Raw genomic sequence first — 24161 nt, forward strand, 5'->3', positions numbered from 1 at the left:
TCACACTCCGGGAGCCCTCAGATAATGTCCGACTGATGGCTTAGTCCTGCAGGGAGTGGGCCTAAACCAGCAGCCAGACATCCTTAATGCTGCCATGGAGGCGGGAGAGGCTCCTGCCACCACCGCTGTGCTCACCAGTCATGAGCCTGGCTTCTGGTTGAATGGAGCTCCCCCTGTGGGAGTGCACTGACTACCAGGGGGCAGCTCCTGCATTGAACGTCTGTCCCTGGTGGTCAGTGCATGTCATAGCAACTGGTCGATTTGCATATTAGTCTTTTATTATATAAGATTACGAGGATTTTTGAGGTCATTTCACTACTACAACACATTTCATTTATGAACATCAAAGAATCAATAGCCCAGCCAGGTGTGGCTCAATGGTTGAGCATCAACTCAGGAACCAAGAGGTCACCGGTTTGATTCCTGGTCAGGACAGATGCCCAGGTTGCGGGCTCAATCTCCAGTAGGGGGGAAGCAGAAGGCAGCTGATCAATGATTCTCTCATCATTGATGTTTCTCTCTCTCTTCTTCTCCCTTCTTCTCTGAAATCAATAAAAATATATTTTAAAAAAGGATCAATGAATGAACCTTGAAGCTTGCTTTTTATTATAAATGTTGAAAAAGTTCCTTGAGAATTTGCTTGGCTTCCCTCAGGTCTTAGGCAGGTAATAGCTTTTTTTGGACATTGCCATAGAGGTTTTTCTAGGAGAAAATTTCCCAACTGGCGGTTCCCAAATTCCTTGGAGTTTTTAACATAGTATTTCCCTGTTTCAAATTAAAACAAAAACAAAAACACTTCATTGGAAAATTAACTGTATTAAATGTTACACCTCTTAAAAGAGAACTATTGGGGACTCAGAGACAATACACATAAACAGTCCACAAACTCTTCAGTCTTAGGATCCATTATGTTCTTAAAAAGTATTAAGAATGCAAAAAAGCTTTCCTTAATATTTATCATATTAAACTTGAGAATGAAAAAATTATTCATTAAAAATAAAACCATTATATATTAACATAAATAACACCTTTCATAAAACTATATTTTTCAAAACTATAAGAAATGGTGAGGAGCAGGTTGACATTGTTTTACATTTTTGCACATCTAATGTCTAATTCAATGGAACATAGATTCTCATATCTGCTTTGGATTCAATCTGTTGTGATATGTTGCTTTTATTTAAATATATGAAGGAAATCTGGCCTCATACATATAGGTAGTTGAAAAGGAAGAAATATTTTAATAAGCATATCATATAATTGTAGGTGTTCTTTAATACTCTTCTAAAAGTCAACAAATATCAGCTTCATAGAAGTTAGTTACACATCAATAAACTCATCATGTTCTGTTACATTAAAATCTGTCGGTCTATCTTGAACTTTAAATGGACATTTACCCCTACATGATTTATAACGTCATGCTTTTAGAAAATATTGGTTCACTAACTCATGCAACTCTTCCATATGTTGACACATTCTGTTATAAAAATCAATACAGCACACTTACTAATATCACCACTGATCTCATAAGAAACATCTTTTAAGTGTTAGGATGTTGTCAAGCACACAATGGTAGGTGCAAGTTTTTCAAAATTTTAATTTTACTTAAAAGCTCAAATGTATCATTGTCAACAACTATTGTCAATTGTCTTCCTTAAAGCAATAGGCTCCCTTTATTCTTTTTTCCCCCCAGAAAATGATGATTCTCATTAAAGTCTAGAGCTTGAAATTCCTTCCGCTGCTTCCCTATCACAGCTGTTTCTGCGCTCATTTCTTCTGTAGACATGGGGTCCTGTTTCCCAGAGGGGCTCAAGGAATGCTTGTGGTTTGAAGAATGAGTGGTTGACTACCTAATGAGGGATTCAGGCTTAGCCCTTTCCCAGACTGTAAGCCGATAGCCTCTAATGTGGGGTCTCTCCACATTAGATCTCCTCCCCACCTTAGAGAGAGTTATAAGTCCACTGACCAACAGATGAAACACTCAGGTTTCTAATTTATAAATTGGGAGCATTTATAGCTAACTCTGTAATTCCAAAGAGTATCTTTGGGATTAAAGACAATTTAAGTGCAGTTCAAACAGAAGCTGGACTATACCAGGCACTCCAAAGTTAATATAAAAGTTTGTAATGAAAGAAGAGATGTCAATTTTTTATGCCCTCTTTTCTTCTCCTTTATCAAATATCCTCTGGTAGATCTGAAACTCAACAGTCTCTGTTTACTATAAATTCTGTTTCTTGGGTAAAGAGAACTCTTTCCACCCCAAATTCTAATCTTCAAAGTCTCCTCTCAATTGTCTAGGCAGCTCATTTGTGCTTCTTAAATAAAGGAAAAGTTAGGGCAATGCTTTTAATTTTGAAAAATGCTATTATTCTGAAAGAGTGGAAAAGTCTTAGAACATGGTTATAAAATTTAAAACAAATTGAGATAAGTCAGAGAAATGTTACATTGAAGACATGATGGAAGTAGTCAACACAAGCACAGTGATATAGACTTCAAAATCAGAAAGACAAAGAAACAATGAAAGAGCAGGAAGAAAGGAGGGGAGAAAGGGAGGATAAATTTTGGAGAGGGTGAAAAGGCATTTTAGGAGCTAGGAGCCCTATGGACCAAAGTGAAAATAAAGCACCCAAAATCGTCATGCCGCTCGCTTTTCCCCCTAATGAGGTGTTGTTGCTCCAGTCATCACTCTATATAAACTGACCATAATTGGGGTAAAATGTGCAAGGGAATGAGGCCTTGGGCTTCACTTCGTGATTTGCTCTTCACGCTCAGGAGCTCAACTTCAAATCAAGCCTCTGTTTTAGAGTCAACTGTTAGGACACTGCTCACCTGCCAGTGATTAGCAAACACCGGAAGGAAGTATTTGGTGCATTGAAAGAATCCTTAGCAACACAAAACGGGAGTCTGCAAGCACTGTCATCACTGCCCACGCTGCGCTACTAACAGTTGGTCTTTCTTTCCCCTTTGTCCACAGAACCGAAAGTAAGCTGCAAACTAGGCCGGTCTGCTTCCACATCAGGTGTGCCCCCTCCGTCAGTGACTCCTCTCAGGCAAGCCAGTGACCTGCAACAGAGCCAGGTACCATCATCGTTAGCCAATCGTGATTGACTTCCTGTGGTGCAACATGCCAAACGCTTCCACCTCTGTCTGTCCTGTGTTGCTGTAGACGACGTTTGCATTGCTTTTATTTTTCTCTGTGTGGATGGGTCTGGGGGGAGGAGTGTGGCAGTCTGTGTTCTCATCCGAACAAGAGTCTCTCTTTCCTGCGATGGGTGAAACTCCCTTTGTTGTTACCAAATCGTTTGTGTCTCTGGTTTCCATCGTTCTGTAACATAAATGTAGTAAACCTGTACTATCTGTATTGCCTTAGTGGTTCTCTTTAAAAATTCTTTCTCTCTTCCATATTTTGTGTACTTTTATACTGTCTCTGGAAATTTATCAACATTTGATAAATTTATCTACTTTGTTTTATGTAGATTTCCTTTTGAATGTTTTGTCTATGACACTTTCACAGATGTTGTGAATGAATTTGTACATATCTTTTAGCACTTATCCTATTATACTGTAATATTTGTGGCCATTTTGCTTTTATTTTTATTTAGCTTGGAGCATGATTGTAAGACACTGTGACTATTGATGTCCTTATGAATATTCATATACCAACTGATTTGGACTGAACATGGCAGCTAGTCTTCTTTCGTAGGCCATAAAGACAAATTGACTGACCAGGTATTCTAGGTATTTACCAAAACCTATAGATTGATAAGGCAATCTTTAAATAAATGACATTTTTCTCTTATACCAATAATATCAGAAATGTTCTCAGAAAAGGATATAAGTATTCATGCATGGTAAATGAGATCTCTATTATCACCTGAGGAAAAGAGACAAAAAATAAAGACATGAGCTGAAATATCATTTAATCCTTCACAATACAATATGTTGCTCTGATATTCATTTGGGTATATCATTGTGTATGGGGAATTTATTATGGGGAAAAATTACTACATGTTGCTATCTGTAACTCATGTCATAGGAATTCAAATAACTTGAGTTAATTTTTTGACCTTTAGTTGTTATTGGTCCTAAATAGGATATTGTCACCCTGAGTGGTATCTCTCTGCTCCCCAGTTTTTATCTGTGCATTCATAAAACTCTCCTGAAATAGTAAATTATAAAACTAGGGAGGATACCTCTATAGGAACTGTCCATTAATGAGGATCAAATTGCATATTCATCAATTATTTAAAATGTCAAGCTATTTTTAAAACATAAGCAAAACGTTTGCATTTTTTTCTAATGGGAGAAATGGAGCTTTTTAGTAATTTGGTCTGGCTTAAATATGCATAGGATTTGGTTTATGAATATATGAGACATCTACCAACACAGAAACAAGAAGCTTCTCTCAGGGGCATCTCAAGTGTCACCTACAATTCCTTGCATATTAATTTAAAATGTTAAATGTCTTCATAACTAAATGTTTCTGGCTCAAACATTTGTTGGGTATAAAAGAAGTAGAAACAATAAGACAATCTATATATATACAAAGCCCAGTGACCAGACGGTGGAATGACCAGAATGACCAGGACAACTGGTGGCTATGACATGCACTGCAACAGCCAACCAGCCTGATCTGGCCCCGGATCGGTCCTCAACACCCCGATCAGGGGCAGGGCTGGCCGGCCAACCACCCATGGCCCCTCCCCTCAGCTAGCCTGGCCTGATGGGCCCCCATTGGGGCAGGCTGGCTGGATTCCACCCATGCACAAATTTGTGCCCCAGGCCTCTATTGAATTAATAAACAAATAGCACAATTAACTTCACTAAGATAAACTACCAACTTATTTGACTAAAATATTCTAAAAATATCATATTTACCAATTTTTAGTGTTTAAAAAATTGAATTACAAAAAGGATAGAACTTTTACTAGCTGGCAGAGGATTGCATTATACAAGTAATTGTCCACATATGTGTACCTCTCATTACCCTTGTGCCCCTTTAACTCTCAATGAAAGCAGGCTACAAAGGCTTAAACTTCCAGAACAGAAAAAAGATACAATCTTTGTGCCTCTACATTATCAACTCTTCCCTTGCCTGGTGGAATGTTCTTCATTTTTCAAATTATAGCAACATGGGAAAACTCCTCACGTTGCTTGTAAGCGGTGATTTTCCTCTCTGAACAGCAGAAATGCTGGCCCACAGTCATACTGTAGATAGGCTGTCAGGGTTCTGAAGTAGCAGACTGGACTCTGAGTCTCTCTTCTGTGGCTTGTGAGGGTTGCACTATTCACCTAGCCCTGTGTCCTGGAGCTAAAGGGGTCAGCATGGCCAGAAGAACCTTGCTCTGCATTCCCATGACTTCTCATTGAACTAGGGTCAATGGCGACTTACTGATGAACCTCTTCTCACCCAACTCATGCTTTTATCTGAGATGTCTCTTTAAATTACCACCAGGGTGGCACCGCCCTTTCCTCAGGAACCCAAGGCAATGGTGAAAGATACGTAAACATGTTGATTCTAAGAGTGACTATTCCTATACCAACCAGAATATGGGACACCTAGTGTTATCCAACAAGCAAGCAATCACCCTTGTCACTTTTTAAGCAGGTTTTCCAATGCTAGGATTCCCAGTAAATATTAAAACTCAGGATGCTTACTATCAGGTTAATAGACTTATTACTAGTTAATTATTGGAAAACTCCATGACCTATTGAAAGCAAAAGCCATCGCTGACCCCTAAATAATTCCAGTGGTGCTAACTAATGAAGCATCGGGCTTTAGGGAAGCCAAGCCATTTGGCCACATTATGACTGATTACAGAGAAGGGACTCTGTTTCCTTTCAGATTGTTCACCTCTTATCTCTTTTCAGTTCGAGTTTTTCACTTATCTCTCCTTGCTAAGAAGCTTTGCAGGAGGAATAAGCAGAAGTGCCTGACATGCTCCAGCAGAGGTGCACAGGTGGCCAAAGGCAACTGACGCTCACCCCAGGCGCCCAGGCCAATAATCGCTGCCCTCCCCAAAGAACCTAGAGGCAGTTGTTACTGACTGACCAAGGGTGGGGGAGGGCAGGGGGGCGGGGTGCTGGGATTCATAGTGTCAGGCCATAGCCATTTGTGTATAAACAAAGGTGAAGGTAACGTTTGCTAACCTTTGCAATCTGTTCTGGCTTCTGGTCACTACAGCAGACACAAAATTTGTAGAAATCTATAATCTCATCTGACCAGAACTTCATAATCTGTAAGAGAAAATGAGCAGCTCAGGAAAGAAGTACAAGTTCTAACGCAATTAGAGATTGCTCCACAACCTGCAGCACTCTCTGAAACTCAGAGAGATGGGAGCAGATTTTTCTCCCTATTCCTTCATGTCTGAACAAATAACAGAGACACAGGCAATTAGGGGAAAGTGACATTTCCTTGGAATTTTACTGCAATGCAGCTGCCTATTTGGGTATTTGTTATAATGCAGGTCTTTGGAAATTAGACTGAATTTCTGGGCCTGATGCAAGAAAGCTATTTGCTTTTCTTGGTTATAGAAACAACACTGTATAGAAGTCATGTATTGAACTTGGAGCATGTCACTTTCTCCTTTTTTTCTTCTGTAGTAAAGAAAGAGGTGTGTGTGCTTATATAGATAGCAGGTGATGGTCCTGTGATTCCACTATCTCTGGCTGAGAAAAGCCTACCTCTACAGTGACTCCCATCCCAGTGGGGGTGGCACCATCTATGGTCTCCCTGCAGCAGGTGAGGGACTGGCAGCTAATGCATTCGGCCTTATGAAAGCCAAGCTTTCCTTCAAGAATGGAGCAGCCAGGGTGTAAGTCTAAACAGAAGTGCTAGCTCTCCGGGAGAAATGTTTCCAGGAATTGTTTGCATTGGCTTTTCTGGGAAGGAAGGAGATGAGAGCCACATCATCTGACATGTGCACACACACACCCACATACACACACTCACAGCACACTTATGGACACTCATATACACAACTCTCACTTACACACACACACACATGCATACTAGCTCACTTTCACACTCACGCACAAACACTTTACCTTTTTAAATAACAGCTCCCCATGTCCAATCAAGGAACCACAGAGCTAAAAGTGACCTAGTCTTGAACTGAAACCCCTTCATTTACTCCCTGAGGCTTGCTTATCATTCTAAACTGGTTATCCTTAATTTGGGGGAGAGGGTTGAAAAGGCCATCTGTAATTTCCTTTGGACTTACATTTCCAAGTCTGACAGACCCAAATCTCTTTAGAAATCTAAAACTTGCTGTTATCTCTTATTCTGGTTGCCTTAAGTGTTGCGAGAGCAGCCTCTGCACCTCCCCCCCCCCCCCCCCCCCCCAGGGCAGGCCTCACCCGGGCTGGTCCCCTTGGGGTACTGAGAAGCTGTTATCCAGGTGAACAAGCCCAGCTCCTTCCAAACGCTGATTTCTTTCGATGGCAGCTCTCTAAACGCTCTCCAAGCTCCGAAAACCCCCCTGAGCTTGATGAACCCTCTGGGGTGTAACCCCACCTGCCTGGGCTGCCTGCAGAGCAGAATTAAATTCTGTCTTCCTGCAGGCCCCGTAGCTCTGTCCACACACCAGCGTCAGGCCAGCTCTCCCGGATAATGAGAGAACACATGAGAGTGTCTGTAGCTGAACACGTGTCCAGAGTGTGTTTCTGGATGTGATGTGAAAATTGTTTCCTAGATACATTTTTAAAAAGGAAGATAAATCATCCAAAAAATAGGGATTAAGGATCAGTCCATGTGAAAGACTAAGAGTTAGAACTTAGGTGGATTCTGTGACGAGGACTGGGCCCAGCATACAGGTGCAGGTCTAATGCCCAGACAGTGTATGACATTCATGATCTTTTGCTGATTTACTAGATAACTCTCTCAGTAGATGTCTCTCTCTTTACGCCTGAAAAAGTGTTTTCCTTACACAGTCTGACTTTGCCACTTTCCTTAGTTCTTAATCTCTCTAGAACAGTGAGATGCTTTGATTGATCAGTCACACTGCCTGGAAGCTTTGAGAAGACTACTAAGATCACTGAAGTGTGAGTTCTGGGCTTTCATTTCCTAGATAGCCAGGATGTTTGCACACGAAACTTGTAGGGGTCTGGAGAGCAGGAGGAAGACTCCAAACAAAGGGAGAGACTAAGTAACATAAATACAGGAATTCTAATGTCATCTCCTCAATGTCTGTCCACGTGGCTGAATAATGTAACCTTAAAGGGTGTATTCTTATTTAATTTCACCTTCAATGCATAAGATCGAGTAGAAAAGCAAAGCCAAATATTAGGAATAGAGCAGCTTCAAATGCACGTTCTCTTCAGAATTCTCAGGCTACTAATAGCATCGATGATATGATTTGTTTTGCCAAGGTTCCTAGTGCTCTATTCCAGCCCTAAAGCCAGTACAGCTAGAACAAGTGTATTACACGGCTTCATCCGACCAGTTGTATATACTGCACATTTTCAAATGCTTCCATCCAGAAGTTCAGGTTTGGTGGTGGAGGAAGAAAACAGTACCAGGAAGAGGAAGGAGTGGGATCTATGTTTGAGGGGGCAGGTACCAAGTGATAAACTTAACCTGACCAAGAAGCCCCTTTCCGACCACCCCACATGCAAGTGCTGAGCAGACAGTTTTGTTGTTGTTGAGACCCTGTGATGTTCCAGGTTCTCCTCTCAGACCTGAAGTGAGGGCAATGTGTTTGGACCGTTACCCAGCTGGCTTGATTAGATGCCCAGAGTTATAACATATAATGGAAATGGGGAAGAGGGTGAGCAGAAACAGAGCACACAGCCAGTCAGCAAAAGCTCCCACCTCAAGGTCACACATATGTTGATGATTCAACATAGCTCCCACCTCAAGGCTACACATAGATTGTCAAATGACTCCCTTTTCCTTCATTCCACGTAGAAATAACCTGGCAAGCATTCCCAGTATGAAAAACCCCACCTGGGGGATGTGGAAAATGCCACAAAGTTTACAATGAGTGTCAGCATCATGGTGGAGAAGGGTTTGTCTGCACTGCACATTGTGAAATAAAGTGCTATGTTCACAAAGATTACGTTACAGAGAAATTGTAGTTATTTGTTATAGGAATGATATTTATCACAGAGATTAGATTTAGCCTTGTGTCAGATGGAATAAATTCATGTTACAAATGGGAATGCCAGTGGTTATGCTGATCTATTGCCACGTATGATGGCAGAGTTGCTTTGAAATAATGCATGTGTCCAACCAACCAACCAACCAACCAGCCAGTCAACCAGCCAAAAGTATTACCTATGTGTGCTCTCAACAGTCCCATCCAATTCCTTTATAAAATTGTGAGGCTTTTGTGCTTTGTGGGTTTCTCTCTACTTAAGGCCCTATTTAAAGGGAAAGCAAGATTTTATTACCCTTAAGTAGCAGCCAAACCCAGTAGTGTAATGAAATGTGGCCATTATTTGATTTGCACTTTCATGCCAAGAATTCAGCAACTCGGCTCGCTTTCTACAACTGACTACAGTATGGGCTGAGAAGTTCTGACATGTTCGTTGGCATTGTGTGCTTGTTAACTTTTGTATAATTCAAGTGGCAGAATAGTCGTTCACTTTTTAAAGTGCAATAGTCCCAGTCTCTCAATCACGCCAATACGGAGTAGAATGAAATTAAGCAAACCATCCCCTTGTTCTCATTGCAACCCTCTCCCCCCGCCCCCCCAATCCAATAATCTTGCCGCTTATTCACTAGGAGTAGGAGGCAGGGTGTAATACACATGAGGATGTTCTCTAAGAAGTCTCACACCAACTGACAGACAGGAGTTGGGGTCGGGCAGATGCACCTTGAGGGTGTGTTCCATCTGACTTTGCTGTCTCCAAAACCTACCTGTGTCCCTCTCTCAGAATCAGAGTTGTCAGCTTAACTCACCAGGGTTACAAGTCAAAGTGTGAGGTAGCTTAAGTATGTAGTTAGCATCCCTTAACACGTGGAAGGGATACTAAGTTCTTTAGGGGTCCTACATAAAGTCCGCGTGCTGAAAACCATGCACCATTTACTGTCATCTCTGTGCCAGGACCTGCTAAGAGTTTCCCTACCTCATTGCAGGTGTGCTCTATTGCCCTGTCCTTCCCCGTGGGTACAATTACCATCCCACCTCACATCTGAGGATACCAAAGGGACATGGAATACCTATTAAGTACCAAAGTCTAGAAGCTTAACTACTCAGCTGGATGAACACATGAGATTTAGAGGAAGTAAGACTTCTGTTCAAATTCTGGCTCCACCAGTTATTAGCCATGTGACCTTGAATACATTCTTTAATTTCTCCAAGTCTGTTTTCCTATCTCTCAAACGAGGGCAGTGTTATCTGTCTTGTATCATTGTTGTTGAGGGTTAATGACATAGGTGCATAAAGTCCTGGATGGACATTACCTGTTAGAAAAATAATAGCTCTTTCTACTTCTTTCCCTTCTTCCAAAAATTCAACATTCTTGCTGGCCGAAATATCCTAAGTGTGAGAGTCATTCTATACCATGGTATTCCAAAAGGGGTGAACACAGAGGGATGGTCCCACCCACCCAATATCACTGACCTTGTATGGAACGGCTAGCTCATGGTAATAATAAAAAGCTTTTTAGTCCATTTAATTACTTGATTTTAAATTCTCTAGAGAGTGTATCTCATTTTCCCATCATCTGAGAAAGAACGGTTTCTCATATCCCCTCCTTGGTATGATTATTTTATTATTTATTTTCCAAATAGGGAATTAGACACTCAGTTATTTACCATATAGCAGGAAGTCTATCTGCATTTCTTCTCACCTTGTAGGTCTCAGGTGTGGCTTTGAAGCAAAGTAAGGTATCATTTCAGAAATGCTTCCTGCTCTCTAATACAACTTACTCTCCTATTTGAGTTAACGTATGAATGAACCTGATGAAATATTAAGGCTGCATAGGAAGCTGTTATCTGCGAGGGTCAGGACAAAGGATGTGGAGATGCAAGATAAGTTTGTCAACAGTGTCAGCATTTACTTGGAGCATCCCCAGACCACTGTTTTAAATGCCTTGTTTTCTGATATGCACATGTATTTACCCACAAGCATGTTCAGGATAATTTTATATCCCATGACATTAATTTAACATTTTTGTTTTTTATTTTTCCTTTTAATGAAGAAAAAATAAGGGTAATGCATTATAAATTGTTATGTAATCATGAGGCCTGAATTTTAACAGCATTCAGTCTTGCCAAGTGTATGTGAGCTAGTACATGGGTATTTCTTAAGCAAAGTCAGAGGGAAAGGAATATATATTTAAAAATATCTTTCAGGCCCTCATATATCCCTCTGCAAATGCCAACAGTGGTCTAGTTTACTAAACTTATAATATAGGTGTGTCTGGGAAAGTAAAGCTGAGGATTTTAACTTCACTTACAGTTTACTCCTTGTGGTTTCCAATTTCCTATCAATTTTTATCAAACACTTAAAAAATAGACTCCAAAAATAGCTGCTAGGTTTATTACAAATGTCAGTATAGTCGAAAGTGAAGCTTTGCCTCAGTCCCGAGGTCAAGTTACCAATTTCTTGCAGTAGATCTTGCTTGAGTTGTACACAGATAGCTGTTGAAGTAGCATTAAAGCTTTACAGATTGATGATGCCATCTGAGAGCTACAAGCGATGGTAGCGTTCGGCTGCCAGATCTTAGCGGAAGTCCACATTCTAGAAACCTTCCCCATTAGTCTGTAAGGATTGGGCTGGCGAGCCTGGCTTGGGGAAAGTAGCACAGCATTAGGTGGACACTTACCGCCACCTAGCGTCTAAAGTGCGCCTTGCAATCTGTAAGAGGATTTAAAAAATATGTAACTGAATCTAACAAAACTGCTTTATGGCAGAAAAGATATGCTTCTTGGCATAGTAAGCAGCATGCTCACTGAAACCCGCAAAAAATGTTTTTTGATGATATTTGTTTTGTATCCTTTTCATTGCTTTATTCCTGCAGTTTTCGGCTGTCTAACTTTTGAATATACCTCTCTATACTTTCGGGAGGGGGAAAAGAATAAATCGCAGGTGAATCTGTATTTAGTCATCACATATGCCCACATCAGGTAGTTCATTAACTAGTTTTACTGGCTGTTGGGGAGGAGAGAGAAAAGTTAGAGAAGAGATTCTCTAGTCGGTTTGGCTCAGTGGATAGAGTGTCAGCCAGTAGACCGAAGGGTCTCAGGTTTGATTCTGGTCAAGGGCACATACCTTGGTTGCAGGCTCCTCCCCAGCCCGGGCTATTGTTTTGCTGAGACGGTGCCCTAAACACATGATAACTTGTCTCTTGGCTGATTCAGCACACAGAATTTGTGTTACGCTCACAGAATTTCTAAAACTACTCCTGCAGCCAAATATAAATGCAAAGCAAAGTTAATTTTTTTTTTTAAAAAAAGGTGTGAAAACTCTCAGTGACAAAGAGCTATTTGCTACTACAGTATATTATATTAAAAGAAAGTCTATGTCCATGCTATGATGCCTTCTCAAAATGAGTCACCGAATGGGACTGTTTTTACTCTCCTGTAAACTGAACTGTGTGAAGATTTGCCAAAGCTGCCAGAAGAGGGCAACATTTCATCTTTTTCTCTCTCCTTTAAAAGGAGGGGTGGATTGTAGAGGTCCCAGCAGGAGTGAGGCCCCCTTATCATCCGGTCTGGAGTAAAACACATCAGGTCTTTTCTTTCCTCCTCATCCATCATCTTTCTTCTGCCTCCCAGTTACTCCGGGAGGCTTTGGGTGCTGTGGCTGGACCCAAGGGAAACGATTCACTGGATGGCATGGCTAGGTGCAAACTTTCCAATAGTGATTTGATAAGTTTATATGTCATAGTCTTGCAAATAGTCCTGGCCAAAAAGACAGTGTGGATAAAATTAATTTCTGGCCATTTTACCTTATCCTTCTCTTTCCAAAGCCTCCAGCCTCCACCTTACACAAACTTACCCAGCCTTTGTGTCCCATGTCCCTCATTATGCCACCGTCTCTTGCACCATCAACTAACTAAGTAGCATGTAGTGTAATTGTCCTCACTAATAACTAGCCGGTGTGACTGTCGACACTTTGCAGTAATTAGCATCAGCACTTTAGAACGTGCAAGTTGCTTTCATAGAGGTCCCAGCAGGAGAGTTCTCAAAACTTTCATTGTCCACCTGATAAGGGCCAGGGGCTCCGATAGAGGCACAATGTTTAATAAAAACTCATTGAATTCCCAGGAATTTCAGCCTAGTAAAGGACACACACGCACACACACTAGCAATTAGTGTAATTAGAGGAGAGTACAAAAGACAGAGAGATTAACTTAGAGAGTCTTGATGGCATGATTTTATAGACCAGGATGTCACATTTGACCAATCTATACTAATAATAGCCTAGGTGGCATCATGCCCTCACATTGTCACAAGATGGCTGTCACAAGATGGCCGTCACAAGATGGCCGTCACAAGATGACCACACACACAGCAGAGGCCTTGGGGACCTGCGTCTCTGTGCTGCGTGGAGGAGGTCGGTCCTGGCGTCTCCACTGCCTCACGTGGAGGAGGCGGGTTGTGGCAGGGGAGGGCAGTTGTGGGTGATCAGGCTGGCAGGGGAGCAGTTAGGCATCATCAAATTGGCAGGGGAGTTGTTAGGGGGTGATCAGGCTGGCAGGCAGAAGTGGTTAGGGGCAATCAGGCAGGCAGGCAGGTTAGGAGCCGGCAATCCCGGATAGTGAGAGGGCTAAACCAGTAGTCTGACATCCCCAGAGGGGTCCCAAATTGGAATGTGTGCAGGCCGGGCTGAGGGACACCCCCACCCTGTGCACAAATTTCATGCACGGGGCCTCTAGTGTTTTAATAAGAGGGCAGAAGGCATTTTTAGAGGTAAGATGATTTGCAAAGGAGTGGGGACTCTAAAACCATACAATTTGTACAGAAATGTAAGCAATTTAGCATTACACTAGTGATAACAAATGTTGAGGTGGGAAATATTGGAAGGAAGTTATAAGGGGATGAAGAACAAATGGAGAACTAGTTCATGGAGAACTAGGTACTGTAAACATGATCATTATTGTTATTTCCATTTTATAAATGGGGAAAGTGATCTATCTAATATATTAGGCAGAAATTTGCTCAGGAGCTGTTTCTCTATAATTTAAACACTGATTACCTGATCCTATCTCTATTTAGCCTCTTATGAAGGTGGAGATTATGCTAGAGCTTACTTTCCTGGCCAATTAGCATTAAAAAATATTTTAAATCCAAAGGAATCTTTAATTGATGGAATGTCCAAGAGCTTTTATTTGTTTGTTTTACTTATTTTATTTTGAAAAAAATTTTAATCATAGAAAGATCAGCAAGCTAGCACACCTGTATGCTTTTACACACACACACACACACACACACGCACATGTGCCAATATATTTTAACCATGGCACTTCATCTCCAAATATTTAAAGATGTGTCTTCTAAGAGCCAGGACATTCTTCTAAACAATCACACTCAAATTATAATGATTCAATACTATGTTCTCACAGAAAGCCCATTTTTAAATTTCCACAAGTGCCCAGTACTATGCCTCTTCCCAATCTAGGATCCAATCAAATATCATATGTAACATTTCCTTCTTAGTTTTTATCATAAATATTTCTCAGCCTATTGATTTTTGTAAGACATTGAAATTTCCAGAGTCCAGAACAGTTGTTGTTTTGTGTGTGTGTGTGTGTGTGTGTGTGTGTGTCTTTTCAGATCAACCCTTAGTTATGATTTGTCTGATGGTTCTTTGTGGTTAGGTTAGAATTAAACATTTTGAGCAAGAAGATTAAGTGAAAGAGGCCTTCTCAGATGGCATGTAACATTTTGTCACTGGGAACATGATATTTGATCACTTGGTAAAGGCTGTTTCTCCACTTTAAATAGTCTGTGTACCAAGAGGAGGGTCAAAGGAGGCTAGAGTCTGTCCACTGCAAGATCAAGTCAATTCAGTAGTTAGTGTGCCTCTTGAATTTTCTTTAAAAAACCCACTAATTTTGTTTCATCAATTTATTTTATTTTATTTTTGCTAAAAGTATTACAAAGGGTATTACATAAGTGCCCTTTTTTCCCCCCCTCCCTTGACAAACCCCTGCCCTCCCTTACCCCCCAGTGTCTTATGTCCATTAGTTATGCTTATATAGATGCATACAAGTCCTTCGGTTGATCTCTTACTCCCCTCCCTCCTGTCCCCCAACCCTCCCTGGCCTTCCCACTGCAGTTTGACAATCAGTTTGAGGCAGCTCTGCCTCTGTATCTATTATTGTTCAAAAGTTTGTAATGGTGTTTATTATCCATGAATGAGTGAGATCATGTGGTATTTTTCCTTCATTGACTGGCTTGTTTCACTTAGCATAATGCTCTCCAGTTCCATCCATGCTGTTGCAAATTGTTTCATCAATTTTTAAATAGATTTGACTTAACCTTTTCTCTTGTGACCAATTGCAATAATCTTGCAAGTCATAATCATTACTCTATGCCTGATGGAAAGAACTGAAAAACAAAGGTCAGGTGAAGTCTCAAGTTCACATAGTTAGGAATGGCAGATCTGGGACTTGAACCCCACTCTTGGTGCTCTTTCCTGAAGACATGTGCTGTGATCCCCTGGATGTTTAAGAGCAAATACCTACAACAAATGTTTATACCGTTCATCACCACTAGTGGGGGGAAGAGGACTAGAAATCTTTTGACAGTCACCAAGTTCAGTGCTGGGCATTGCTTTCTCCTGAATGAACAAGAAAAAAAACAAATCTACTGTGTCCCAACTGGTGCCCCCTTTTTGTTTGCTAATTTTAGATTAAAATAGAAATAGATTAAATATGCATTGACTGCAGACATTATAGAATAAGATTAAGGATAAGTATAAACACCAACACACTACAAAATGAATATATGAGCCTTATTTGTAGTGAGGTTTCAGGCAAGAATATGCAGTTGATTTTTGTTTACAATATATATTGCCCACTTGAAAGCATAAAACATAGTACATGTGCTTATGGAATGGGTAACTTTTCATAAATGTGTCTTTTCCTCTCTAGAGAAAAGATCAAAAGTCATGATGAAATGTGAATTTGCCCTTTCTTATAATGCATTGTCTTAAAATTAAAGCTCCAGAATAAGTCTCTGCATATCACATATTTACCTACCACAGATAAAACATCACTGTGTTTAATTAATCCTTTAAAACTCGCTTCCATGGAAATATCTGGGCCAAAGGTAATCTTTACACTGACTGGGCTACAAAAACAAACCCTATGTACAGACATAAGTAGATACCTACATTTTTAATTACCCAAAGTAACAATACTAATAAAATAGTAGGATTACTATTTCTACTGTTTATTTAGTGAAAATGCTACATTTAGTATGTGTGTGGGGGGGACAGAAACCAGAAACACAGTCCTCTCATGTCCACCCTAAGGAAACAGGTAGCCAGGATATACTGGGCAGACCTCACTTTGTTTTATACTTTAAAATATTGTTGCAAAGTGCTAAAGAGAATGACATTAACAAATTAAAACTATATTAATATTTGAAGTGTATGCCCAACTGGTGGGGCTCAATGGTTGAGCCTCAACCTATAAACCAGGAGATCACCATTTAGTTTCCCGTCAGCGCACATGCCCGGGTTGCAGGCTCCATCCCAGTAGGAGGAGTGCAGGAGGCAGCCAATTAATGATTCCCTCTCATTACTGATGTTTTGCTCTCTTTCTTTCTCCCTTCCTCTCTGAGATACACACACACACACACACACACACACACACACACACACACACACACACACTAGAGGCCCGGCACACAAAATTTGTGCACAGGTACAGTCCCTAGGCCTGGCCTTCGATCAGGGCCATCTTCCCCAGCTGCCTGGAGCCAGTCCTGTCCCCTACTGCCATCCACCCCTGGTTCCCCATTCGCCATTGGGTGATTGGTGCTTGACAACCAGGGGAAGGGACCGAGAGGTTGGCTGCTCCCGCCCGCTCGCCGGCCCCACCCCCACAGTAGGTGGCCATCAGGCAATCAGAGCCTGCTGGCCAGGGAAAGGGACCAAGAGATGGTTAGTCCGCCTCATAGTGACTGGTCTAGCGGTCGTTCTGGTTGTTCTGCTATTAGGGTCAATTTGCATATTACCCTTTTATTATATAGGATAGAGGCCTGGTGCATGGGTGGGGGCCAGCTGGCCTGCCCTGAAGGGGGCCCCAGGTCAGGGTAGAGGGTCACCACTGGAGGGCAGGCATGGCCTGGGCGAGGGGCCTGGGGCAGTTTGCAGGCTGGCCATGCCCTGGCTTTGTCAGGAAGAACGTCCGGAAGATGTACAGTCTAATTAGCATATTACCCTTTTATTAGTATAGATACTGTGTGTGTGTATATATATATATGTATACACACACACACACACACACACACATACACACACTGAGTGGCCAGATTATTATGACCACCTGACGTTTGTAGGCAAATTAGCTATAATTTCGCGCTAAAGTTGCTAGAGGGCCAGATCATTATAAATAGGCAAGCAGGTTGTTTACCATGACAGTAGAAGTGATTTTTTTTCTGAAGATATGGGTAAACAACACGATTTAATAGCTTTTGAACATGGTATATATACTGAGTGGCCAGATTATTATGACCTGACATTTGTAGGCAAATTAGCAGGATACTGCATCGTATGGGATATGGAAGCCGAAGGCCTGTTCAAACACCTTTGCTGTCTGCAGTTACCAAGATAACACGTCTCCAATTCGCACAGGAACACAAGGATTGGACAGTCAAGCATTGGAAAAAAGTCATGTGGTCCAATGAATCATGTTTCCAGTTGCATCATTCAGATGGCAGAGTGAGACTTTGGTGGAAACAGCATGAAAGCATGTACCCCACATGCATGAGTACAACTCTTCAAGCTGGTGGGGGCAGTGTTATGGTTTGGGGCATGTTTCCCTGGCATGATTTGGGCCCTTCAATTTGGGAACAACGTCTGAATAGCACAACATACCTAAGTATCATTGCTGATCAAGTACATCCTATCATGTTAATGGTGTATTCCAATTGAGATGGCTTCTTCCAACAAGACAATGCGTCATGACACAGTGCTCATATTGTGCAGGAGTGGTTTCAAGAACATGAGGGAGACTTTACCTTGCTTAGGTGGCCCCCACAATCACCAGATCTCAATCCAATTGAGAATCTGTGGGATGAAGTTAAAAGAGCCATCAGGCAGCTGATTCCACAACCATCAAATCTCACAGAACTGGACAGTGCTATTCATCAGGCATGGTGTCAGATTCCTCACATCACCTTTCAACATCTCGTGGAGTCAATGCCAAGAAGAATCGCCACAGTATTGAAGGCAAAAGGTGGTCCAACGAAATACTGATGGGGTGGTCATAATAATCTGGCCACTCACATTCAAATATCTCTCACGTTCAAAGGCTGTTAAATCGCGTTGTTTACCCATATCTTCAGAAAAAAAATCACTTCTACTGTCGTGGTCAACAGCCTGCTTCCCTATTTATAATGGTTTGGCCCTCTAGCAACTTCAGCACGAAATTATAGCTAATTTGCCTACAAACGTCAGGTGGTCATAATAATCTGGCCACTCAGTGTATATGTATATATACATATATATTTAAATATTTTAAGTGTTAAATGGGGAAAATTTAAAGTAACCTTCAGTTCAGTAATAGGAAAGGTATAATTATGTTAGACTTTCAAGAGAAAAAATAAAATTTAAATCCTAGTTCTGTTCTATAGTCTGCTGATGTGCAAAGGTGATATTCATAAACACTATTGTTCAGAAATATCTTGTTAAAACCAGTGTGAACATCACCTGGGAGAAAGGTGGGGTTGGTGTGAAAGTGTACGAGGTCGGAGGGTGCAGTAATTTGCCTGGGAAAGCAGAAACACTCTTCAAGGGAAGATCCTGACTTTGCACACCCCGGCCGTTAAACACACCCTCTGCCCGGAACAGTGGGCCTAAGATTTGCGGGTCCAACTTGAAAGGTTTATGGACAGGCCGAGATGAGTTCCTCTGACTGAATCCATTTCAGAAGATCTTGCTGCGGTTCCCTCTCCGTGGCCTGAACCATGGGCACAGACACCAGGAATGAAGGAGAGAGACCATCTGGTTCTCATCCCCGCATGAGAGGCAGGTTTAAATAGAGGAAATGGGTGCGTGCAGGTGTATAAAGTATTTTTATTAGGCCTGAGAGTGAAATCCTGGAATGTTGTGCGGGGAGAGGTCATGCTATCATCCCTTCGGAGACCACAGCAGAATGCCAAACTGGGGAGGTGATGCCTGGTGGCTCTGCCTGAAGCCTAGGGAAAGGGCAGCAGGAGTCTCTAAGCCTCTGAATATAATGGAAATTTTTCTAAAGACCCTTCTAAAATAATGGTCTTAACTATAGTGTGTATACCTCCTATTACCACAAAGGGGTGCTGTTGACCTAGTTTATCCCTTCCTCAGAAAAATGCTTTCAGTATTTTCCTTAAAAATCCTACTATAGGATTTCAGCAATTATTTGGGAAGCACCAAATAATTCAAAAGTGTTTGTGCATATTTCGGAATGACAGTGATCTGGATTAAAGTCGATTTTCCTAAAATTTATTTGGACTCTTCGTAACCATTTTTTTAGAAAAATAAACATGATCATTGGATTATTACTCTCCATCAATAACAAACTAAACATTTTCCAGGTAGTGAGAGGAGATATGTGCATCGAATTCATGTTCTATGCTATGGTCAAGGGACTTTCCCGGTAACAGAATTCTGGCGCTTCTGAGCAATTAGTCAGAAAGCTCAGTTTCCTTTAAGAAATGACACGTGGTGGAACAGGGACAGTGTGGGACACCAGCAGCATAACCTCCTATTGCTGTTCTTAGCTGAGAGGGTGCAAATTCCAAAGCAGTCTTCAGCCCTCGCTGTCCTCACTACCCACAGTCCTCTGCTAACCCTTAATCTTGAGCATGATGACAAAGCAGGTGCTCGCTATCGAACGAACCTAACTTAGGCTCATAGATTTGCTGTGGGTGAGCTGAGGACGTCAGGGGAAGCCACAAAGCTTAGGGTCTCAGTTTTCCTGAGCTGGGTCCAGTAAGAGTTTCAGTAATGACCTCTCTGCTCTGAGGGCCACTGGGTGCAGAGAAGAAGCAAAGGTGAATGAAACCCTTCCATTTTTTCTACCAAGACTTTCATGAGAAGACCAGTGTCCTGAAGAGAGTATGACTTGAAGACATATTAGGCTTTGAATATATATTAGATTAGAGGCCCAGTACAGGAATCTGTGCATGGGTGGAGTATGGCTGGCCCACCCCAATTGGGGCCTATTGGGCTGGGCTGGCTTGGGGGAGGGGACTCAGGAGGTCAGCTGGCCAGCCCCGCCCCCTGGTGGAACTCCCGGTGGAATTCCTGGTCGAGGGGACAATTTTCATATTAGCCTTTTATTACATAGGATTGTGGTGTATGGATTTGGAGGTTTAGAAAGCATTCTGACCTGCCATGCTTAGGAGGGCTACATGTTCTCGTGTTTGCAAATGAAATGCTTTTTGAAATTAAGATAAAAATAGTCAGGGAGCTTATTAGTCACTCTGAGAAGAGTTTATCTTTACTTTATATAGACGCTTTGGTGGGAGTGGGGAAAGAGTTCATTTGGAACAATTGACAAGGAGCATTTGTGAGCACATGTGCCCCTGGGGCTGCTACTGGTGAGCATGCAGAGGGCAGCCAGGAGTGATGGTGCTACAGTGATTCTCAGAGGAATGAGAGGTGAGCAAAGTGAGTCAGAGCAGGGCCAGGATGGAGAGCTGCCCTCAGTCCAGAAATACTGTCCTATGACCGTGACCCCTGACCTGTCATTGCTCTGTTGAATTCTCTCCTTTCTCTGTTTGAGACCAGGAAGCCCTCTACGTTTGCTATTAGTAAATTGACAAGTGGGACGCTTGTTACATCCCATGTATATCTAAATCTGACCTCCCTGCAGCTTCCGGGAGCAGTGCATTGAGAGAGAACCAAAGGTTACATTTGATCCCACTGCAGCGTCTTGAAGATTTGCTGATGTTTGCCAAGGGCACGGGTGTCACTAGGGTTCAGAGACCTTGAACATGAGGTATATTTCTAATAACATACTGATTTTAGAGTAGATTAAGTTTTAGAAAAGTAAGGGACAAAATTCTAGTTTTATGTGGTAAAAGGAGAGAACAATGGGATTCTTATTTTCTGTAGAAAAATGAATGATTATGTATTACTAGCTTCTCAATACGATTTTTTTCATGGCCCCCATAGATTAGTTAATGATTTGCATGACTCAATGTTTACTAATGGTGAAACAGTTTCAATTGCTTTTCGAAAACCTTAGAACAGATTAATGGCTTCTATCTTCAGAGGTCAAGTTCTTTCGGACCTTTTTCTAAAATTTCCTGGGAGAGAGGCAACCTTTCCTGTAATTTGTAAAACTTAACCAAAGAGAGTAAAAATAAAAATAAAGACCACTTATTTCTTTCCAGAATATTATATATTTTGAATTGCATGATAAGGTGTCAGATATAAGCATGGGGGGCCCAGGGTAATCTCAGCAGGAACATACTGATTTATGAGAGGTGTTGCTCATGACCGTGGTGAGATTGGATGTTAATGTGCAGATGTATAGAATCTCCGGGTTCAATCCTGGCTCAATTATCCTCTTGCTGAGTTCCATAGACAAATTATTTAACCTGTTTGACTCAGGTGTCTTATCTAAAAAATGATGGTAATTAAGGTGAGCTGTAATTATAGTCCTAAAGAGTGTACTATAATGGTAATTTATGATAAAATGGTTTTGAAAACATCATCGGTTTTGTTATCATTTCCCAACCCTCAAAGGACAATGAATGAATTATTGTATTCCTCTTCCAGCTAAGAGGATGATATTAAATATATTGTATGAGAAACTTGGCATGTATGTTCAGGGAAAAACATAGCTTAACAAGTATGGACATAATTGCAAATTGCTTTTGGAAGCATGTTCTCATTTTTAAGGAATGCTTTACAAAAGCAAGTACTTTATGTCAGAAAAGAAGGTTAACATGAGACTATGAATAACACTGCATATTTGGAAATCATGGTCTTTGAAAAAATAACACTAACTAGTAAGTGAGATGTTTTGCACTAATTATAATATATGATACAGAGAGTGCCTTGGTGTTTATTTTTTTATTTTTTACAATTTTGTTCACAGTGTTCATTAGAGCATTTGATAATTATATTGAATTATATGGCAGGATGTAGAATCAGTCAGCCTTGGCTTTGGACTGTCTTTCACCACCCAGCTCTGGAACCTCAGTGTTCACCTGTAGTAGAGACACATTCACAACTGTGTTAGTGAATATGGAGGGAGACATGAGATGAGATGGTGTATAAGGCTGTTAGCACAGTGTTTACCACACTGCGACGTTCAGTTGACCTCCTGGCTCTTTCCTTTGTGTTAGACCCTGCCACACTTGATGAATGCTTGGATTCCTCAGTACAGCCACTATAAGCTTCAAAAGTTCCAATCAGAATGTGAATGGAAACCTCTAAAAGTTGTTTCCACGAAGTTTGGCCAAACAACGACGTATTTTCCTTATTTTCTATAGGTATTTTGAGCAGAGAACACTGTTGCTCAAATTTAGAACTATGGAAAAAAACTCTAGCCCTCTTAAGGTCCTTCCTTAGAGAGAGCAAGAGTGTGGAGCTGATTCTGGGACTTCATTACACCAGCAAGGAGGGTTTGCAACTCTTTCTTAGAGTCCGTCTTAATATCACTGCCAACTATGGCATTGCTCCCTGCATTATTCTACCAGCAATAATTTGTATTTTTCTAGAGTTCTAGTGCTCATTTTCTCAGGAGCTTCAAAATCCTTTAATCCAAGGAATTATATGGGAAACATAAATCTTTAAATAACAGAGATAACATCTTATATTTATAGAACTTTATTATAAGGCTATGGTATATTTCATGGACCCCACAAAATCATATTTTTATAGAGGCTAGTATTTTAATTTTATGAAGTGGAAATCTGAAGCATTTTATAACCTTCTCAATGTCCCTCCAATGCAGTTCTATTCCCTGAAAATGGGAAATGGACTATTTGGACTGTTAAAAGGGTAGGTGTGTTTTGTAGTTCCAAACCCACACACTCATTTAGAAACTGGTGTAAAGAGAAAATCTCAGCATTGATATTGGGCATTTCCCTAATTAGACATGTATGTCTCCTCAGAAGCCTTTTTAAAAGTAGGAGGTAAATCACTGGAAAATGGCACTCTAAGCCATCCCACTGGGATGGAAGGCTTTAGTTTTTCCGTTGAGCACAGAACACTGCACAGAGGACCTGCCTCTCCCAGACAACAGTTAGGTGAGCCTGTCGCCCCTTGTTTTTTGCTGCTTGAAGGGATATACTCTTTGGCAATAAGTAAACAGCCTGGGAAGCAGGAGGGAAGAAAGCGAGACCAAGACCGAGGACCTCAAGGCGGCAAGGAAAGGGACCATGTGTTGCCCTCTTGACTTGGTTGATCACAGGCTACAATAAGCTGCTGCTCCTAAGCTGATTTTGGTTTTCTCATACAAAGTGTTCATTTCTTCCTGCCTTTCCACATTGACCCAATGAAGATCTGAATAAATTTGGCAAAAAAAGTCCAGCTTCTTTTGAGGAAATCTAGTCACACTAAAAGTCCAATTAATATATGGTCAACATTACAAAGGTTATTTTGATTCCTAGGCAGTAAGTGCTGAGTTTGAGTTGGGATGAAAGGTCTCAGGGGTTAAGTAACAGTAGCTGGACTTGGAACCACAGAAGGAAAGGACATGAACTTAGATGGAGCAGTTAGGGAAGCAAAACCCCTTAGTGCCAGCAGCCACCTGGGGGGCACTGGAAATGATAGAGTCCATAGTACAGAACGTATTTTCCTATTATAGAAAAAGTTGCATTACCAGTGAAATGAAAAATGGCAAGTGGCACTTTGCATCAGCAATGAATGACAATGGCGACCAGATTGAACTGGAAAGACAAACTTACTGAAAGAGGGCAAAGGAACTCAGCTCCAGTCCATTGCTGTCCCAGGCCCCATGCTTCTCTATTGGTTAAGAAAGGCCAAAATCTAGATGTTTTTGCCTCCTCTTACCTCTTACTCCCTCTCCTCTCT

General features: G+C 41.3%; 1 protein-coding gene across 3 annotated transcripts in view; it reads left to right on the forward strand.

Annotated features, from left to right (window-relative positions):
* Nucleotides 1–24161, forward strand: part of NYAP2 (neuronal tyrosine-phosphorylated phosphoinositide-3-kinase adaptor 2) — a 209251-nt gene that overhangs the window by 173364 nt on the left and 11726 nt on the right. For all 3 annotated transcript variants that reach the window (XM_070422265.1, XM_070422264.1, XM_070422266.1), the window contains one exon: nucleotides 2975–3078. In XM_070422265.1, coding sequence (XP_070278366.1) covers nucleotides 2975–3078 — 104 coding nt within the window. The remainder of the gene's footprint in view (nucleotides 1–2974; nucleotides 3079–24161) is intronic.

Source organism: Myotis yumanensis, unplaced genomic scaffold, assembly GCF_028538775.1.
Source record: "Myotis yumanensis isolate MYYU_CA2020_CCGP unplaced genomic scaffold, mMyoYum1.0.hap1 SCAF_8, whole genome shotgun sequence".
Lineage (NCBI taxonomy): Eukaryota > Metazoa > Chordata > Mammalia > Chiroptera > Vespertilionidae > Myotis > Myotis yumanensis.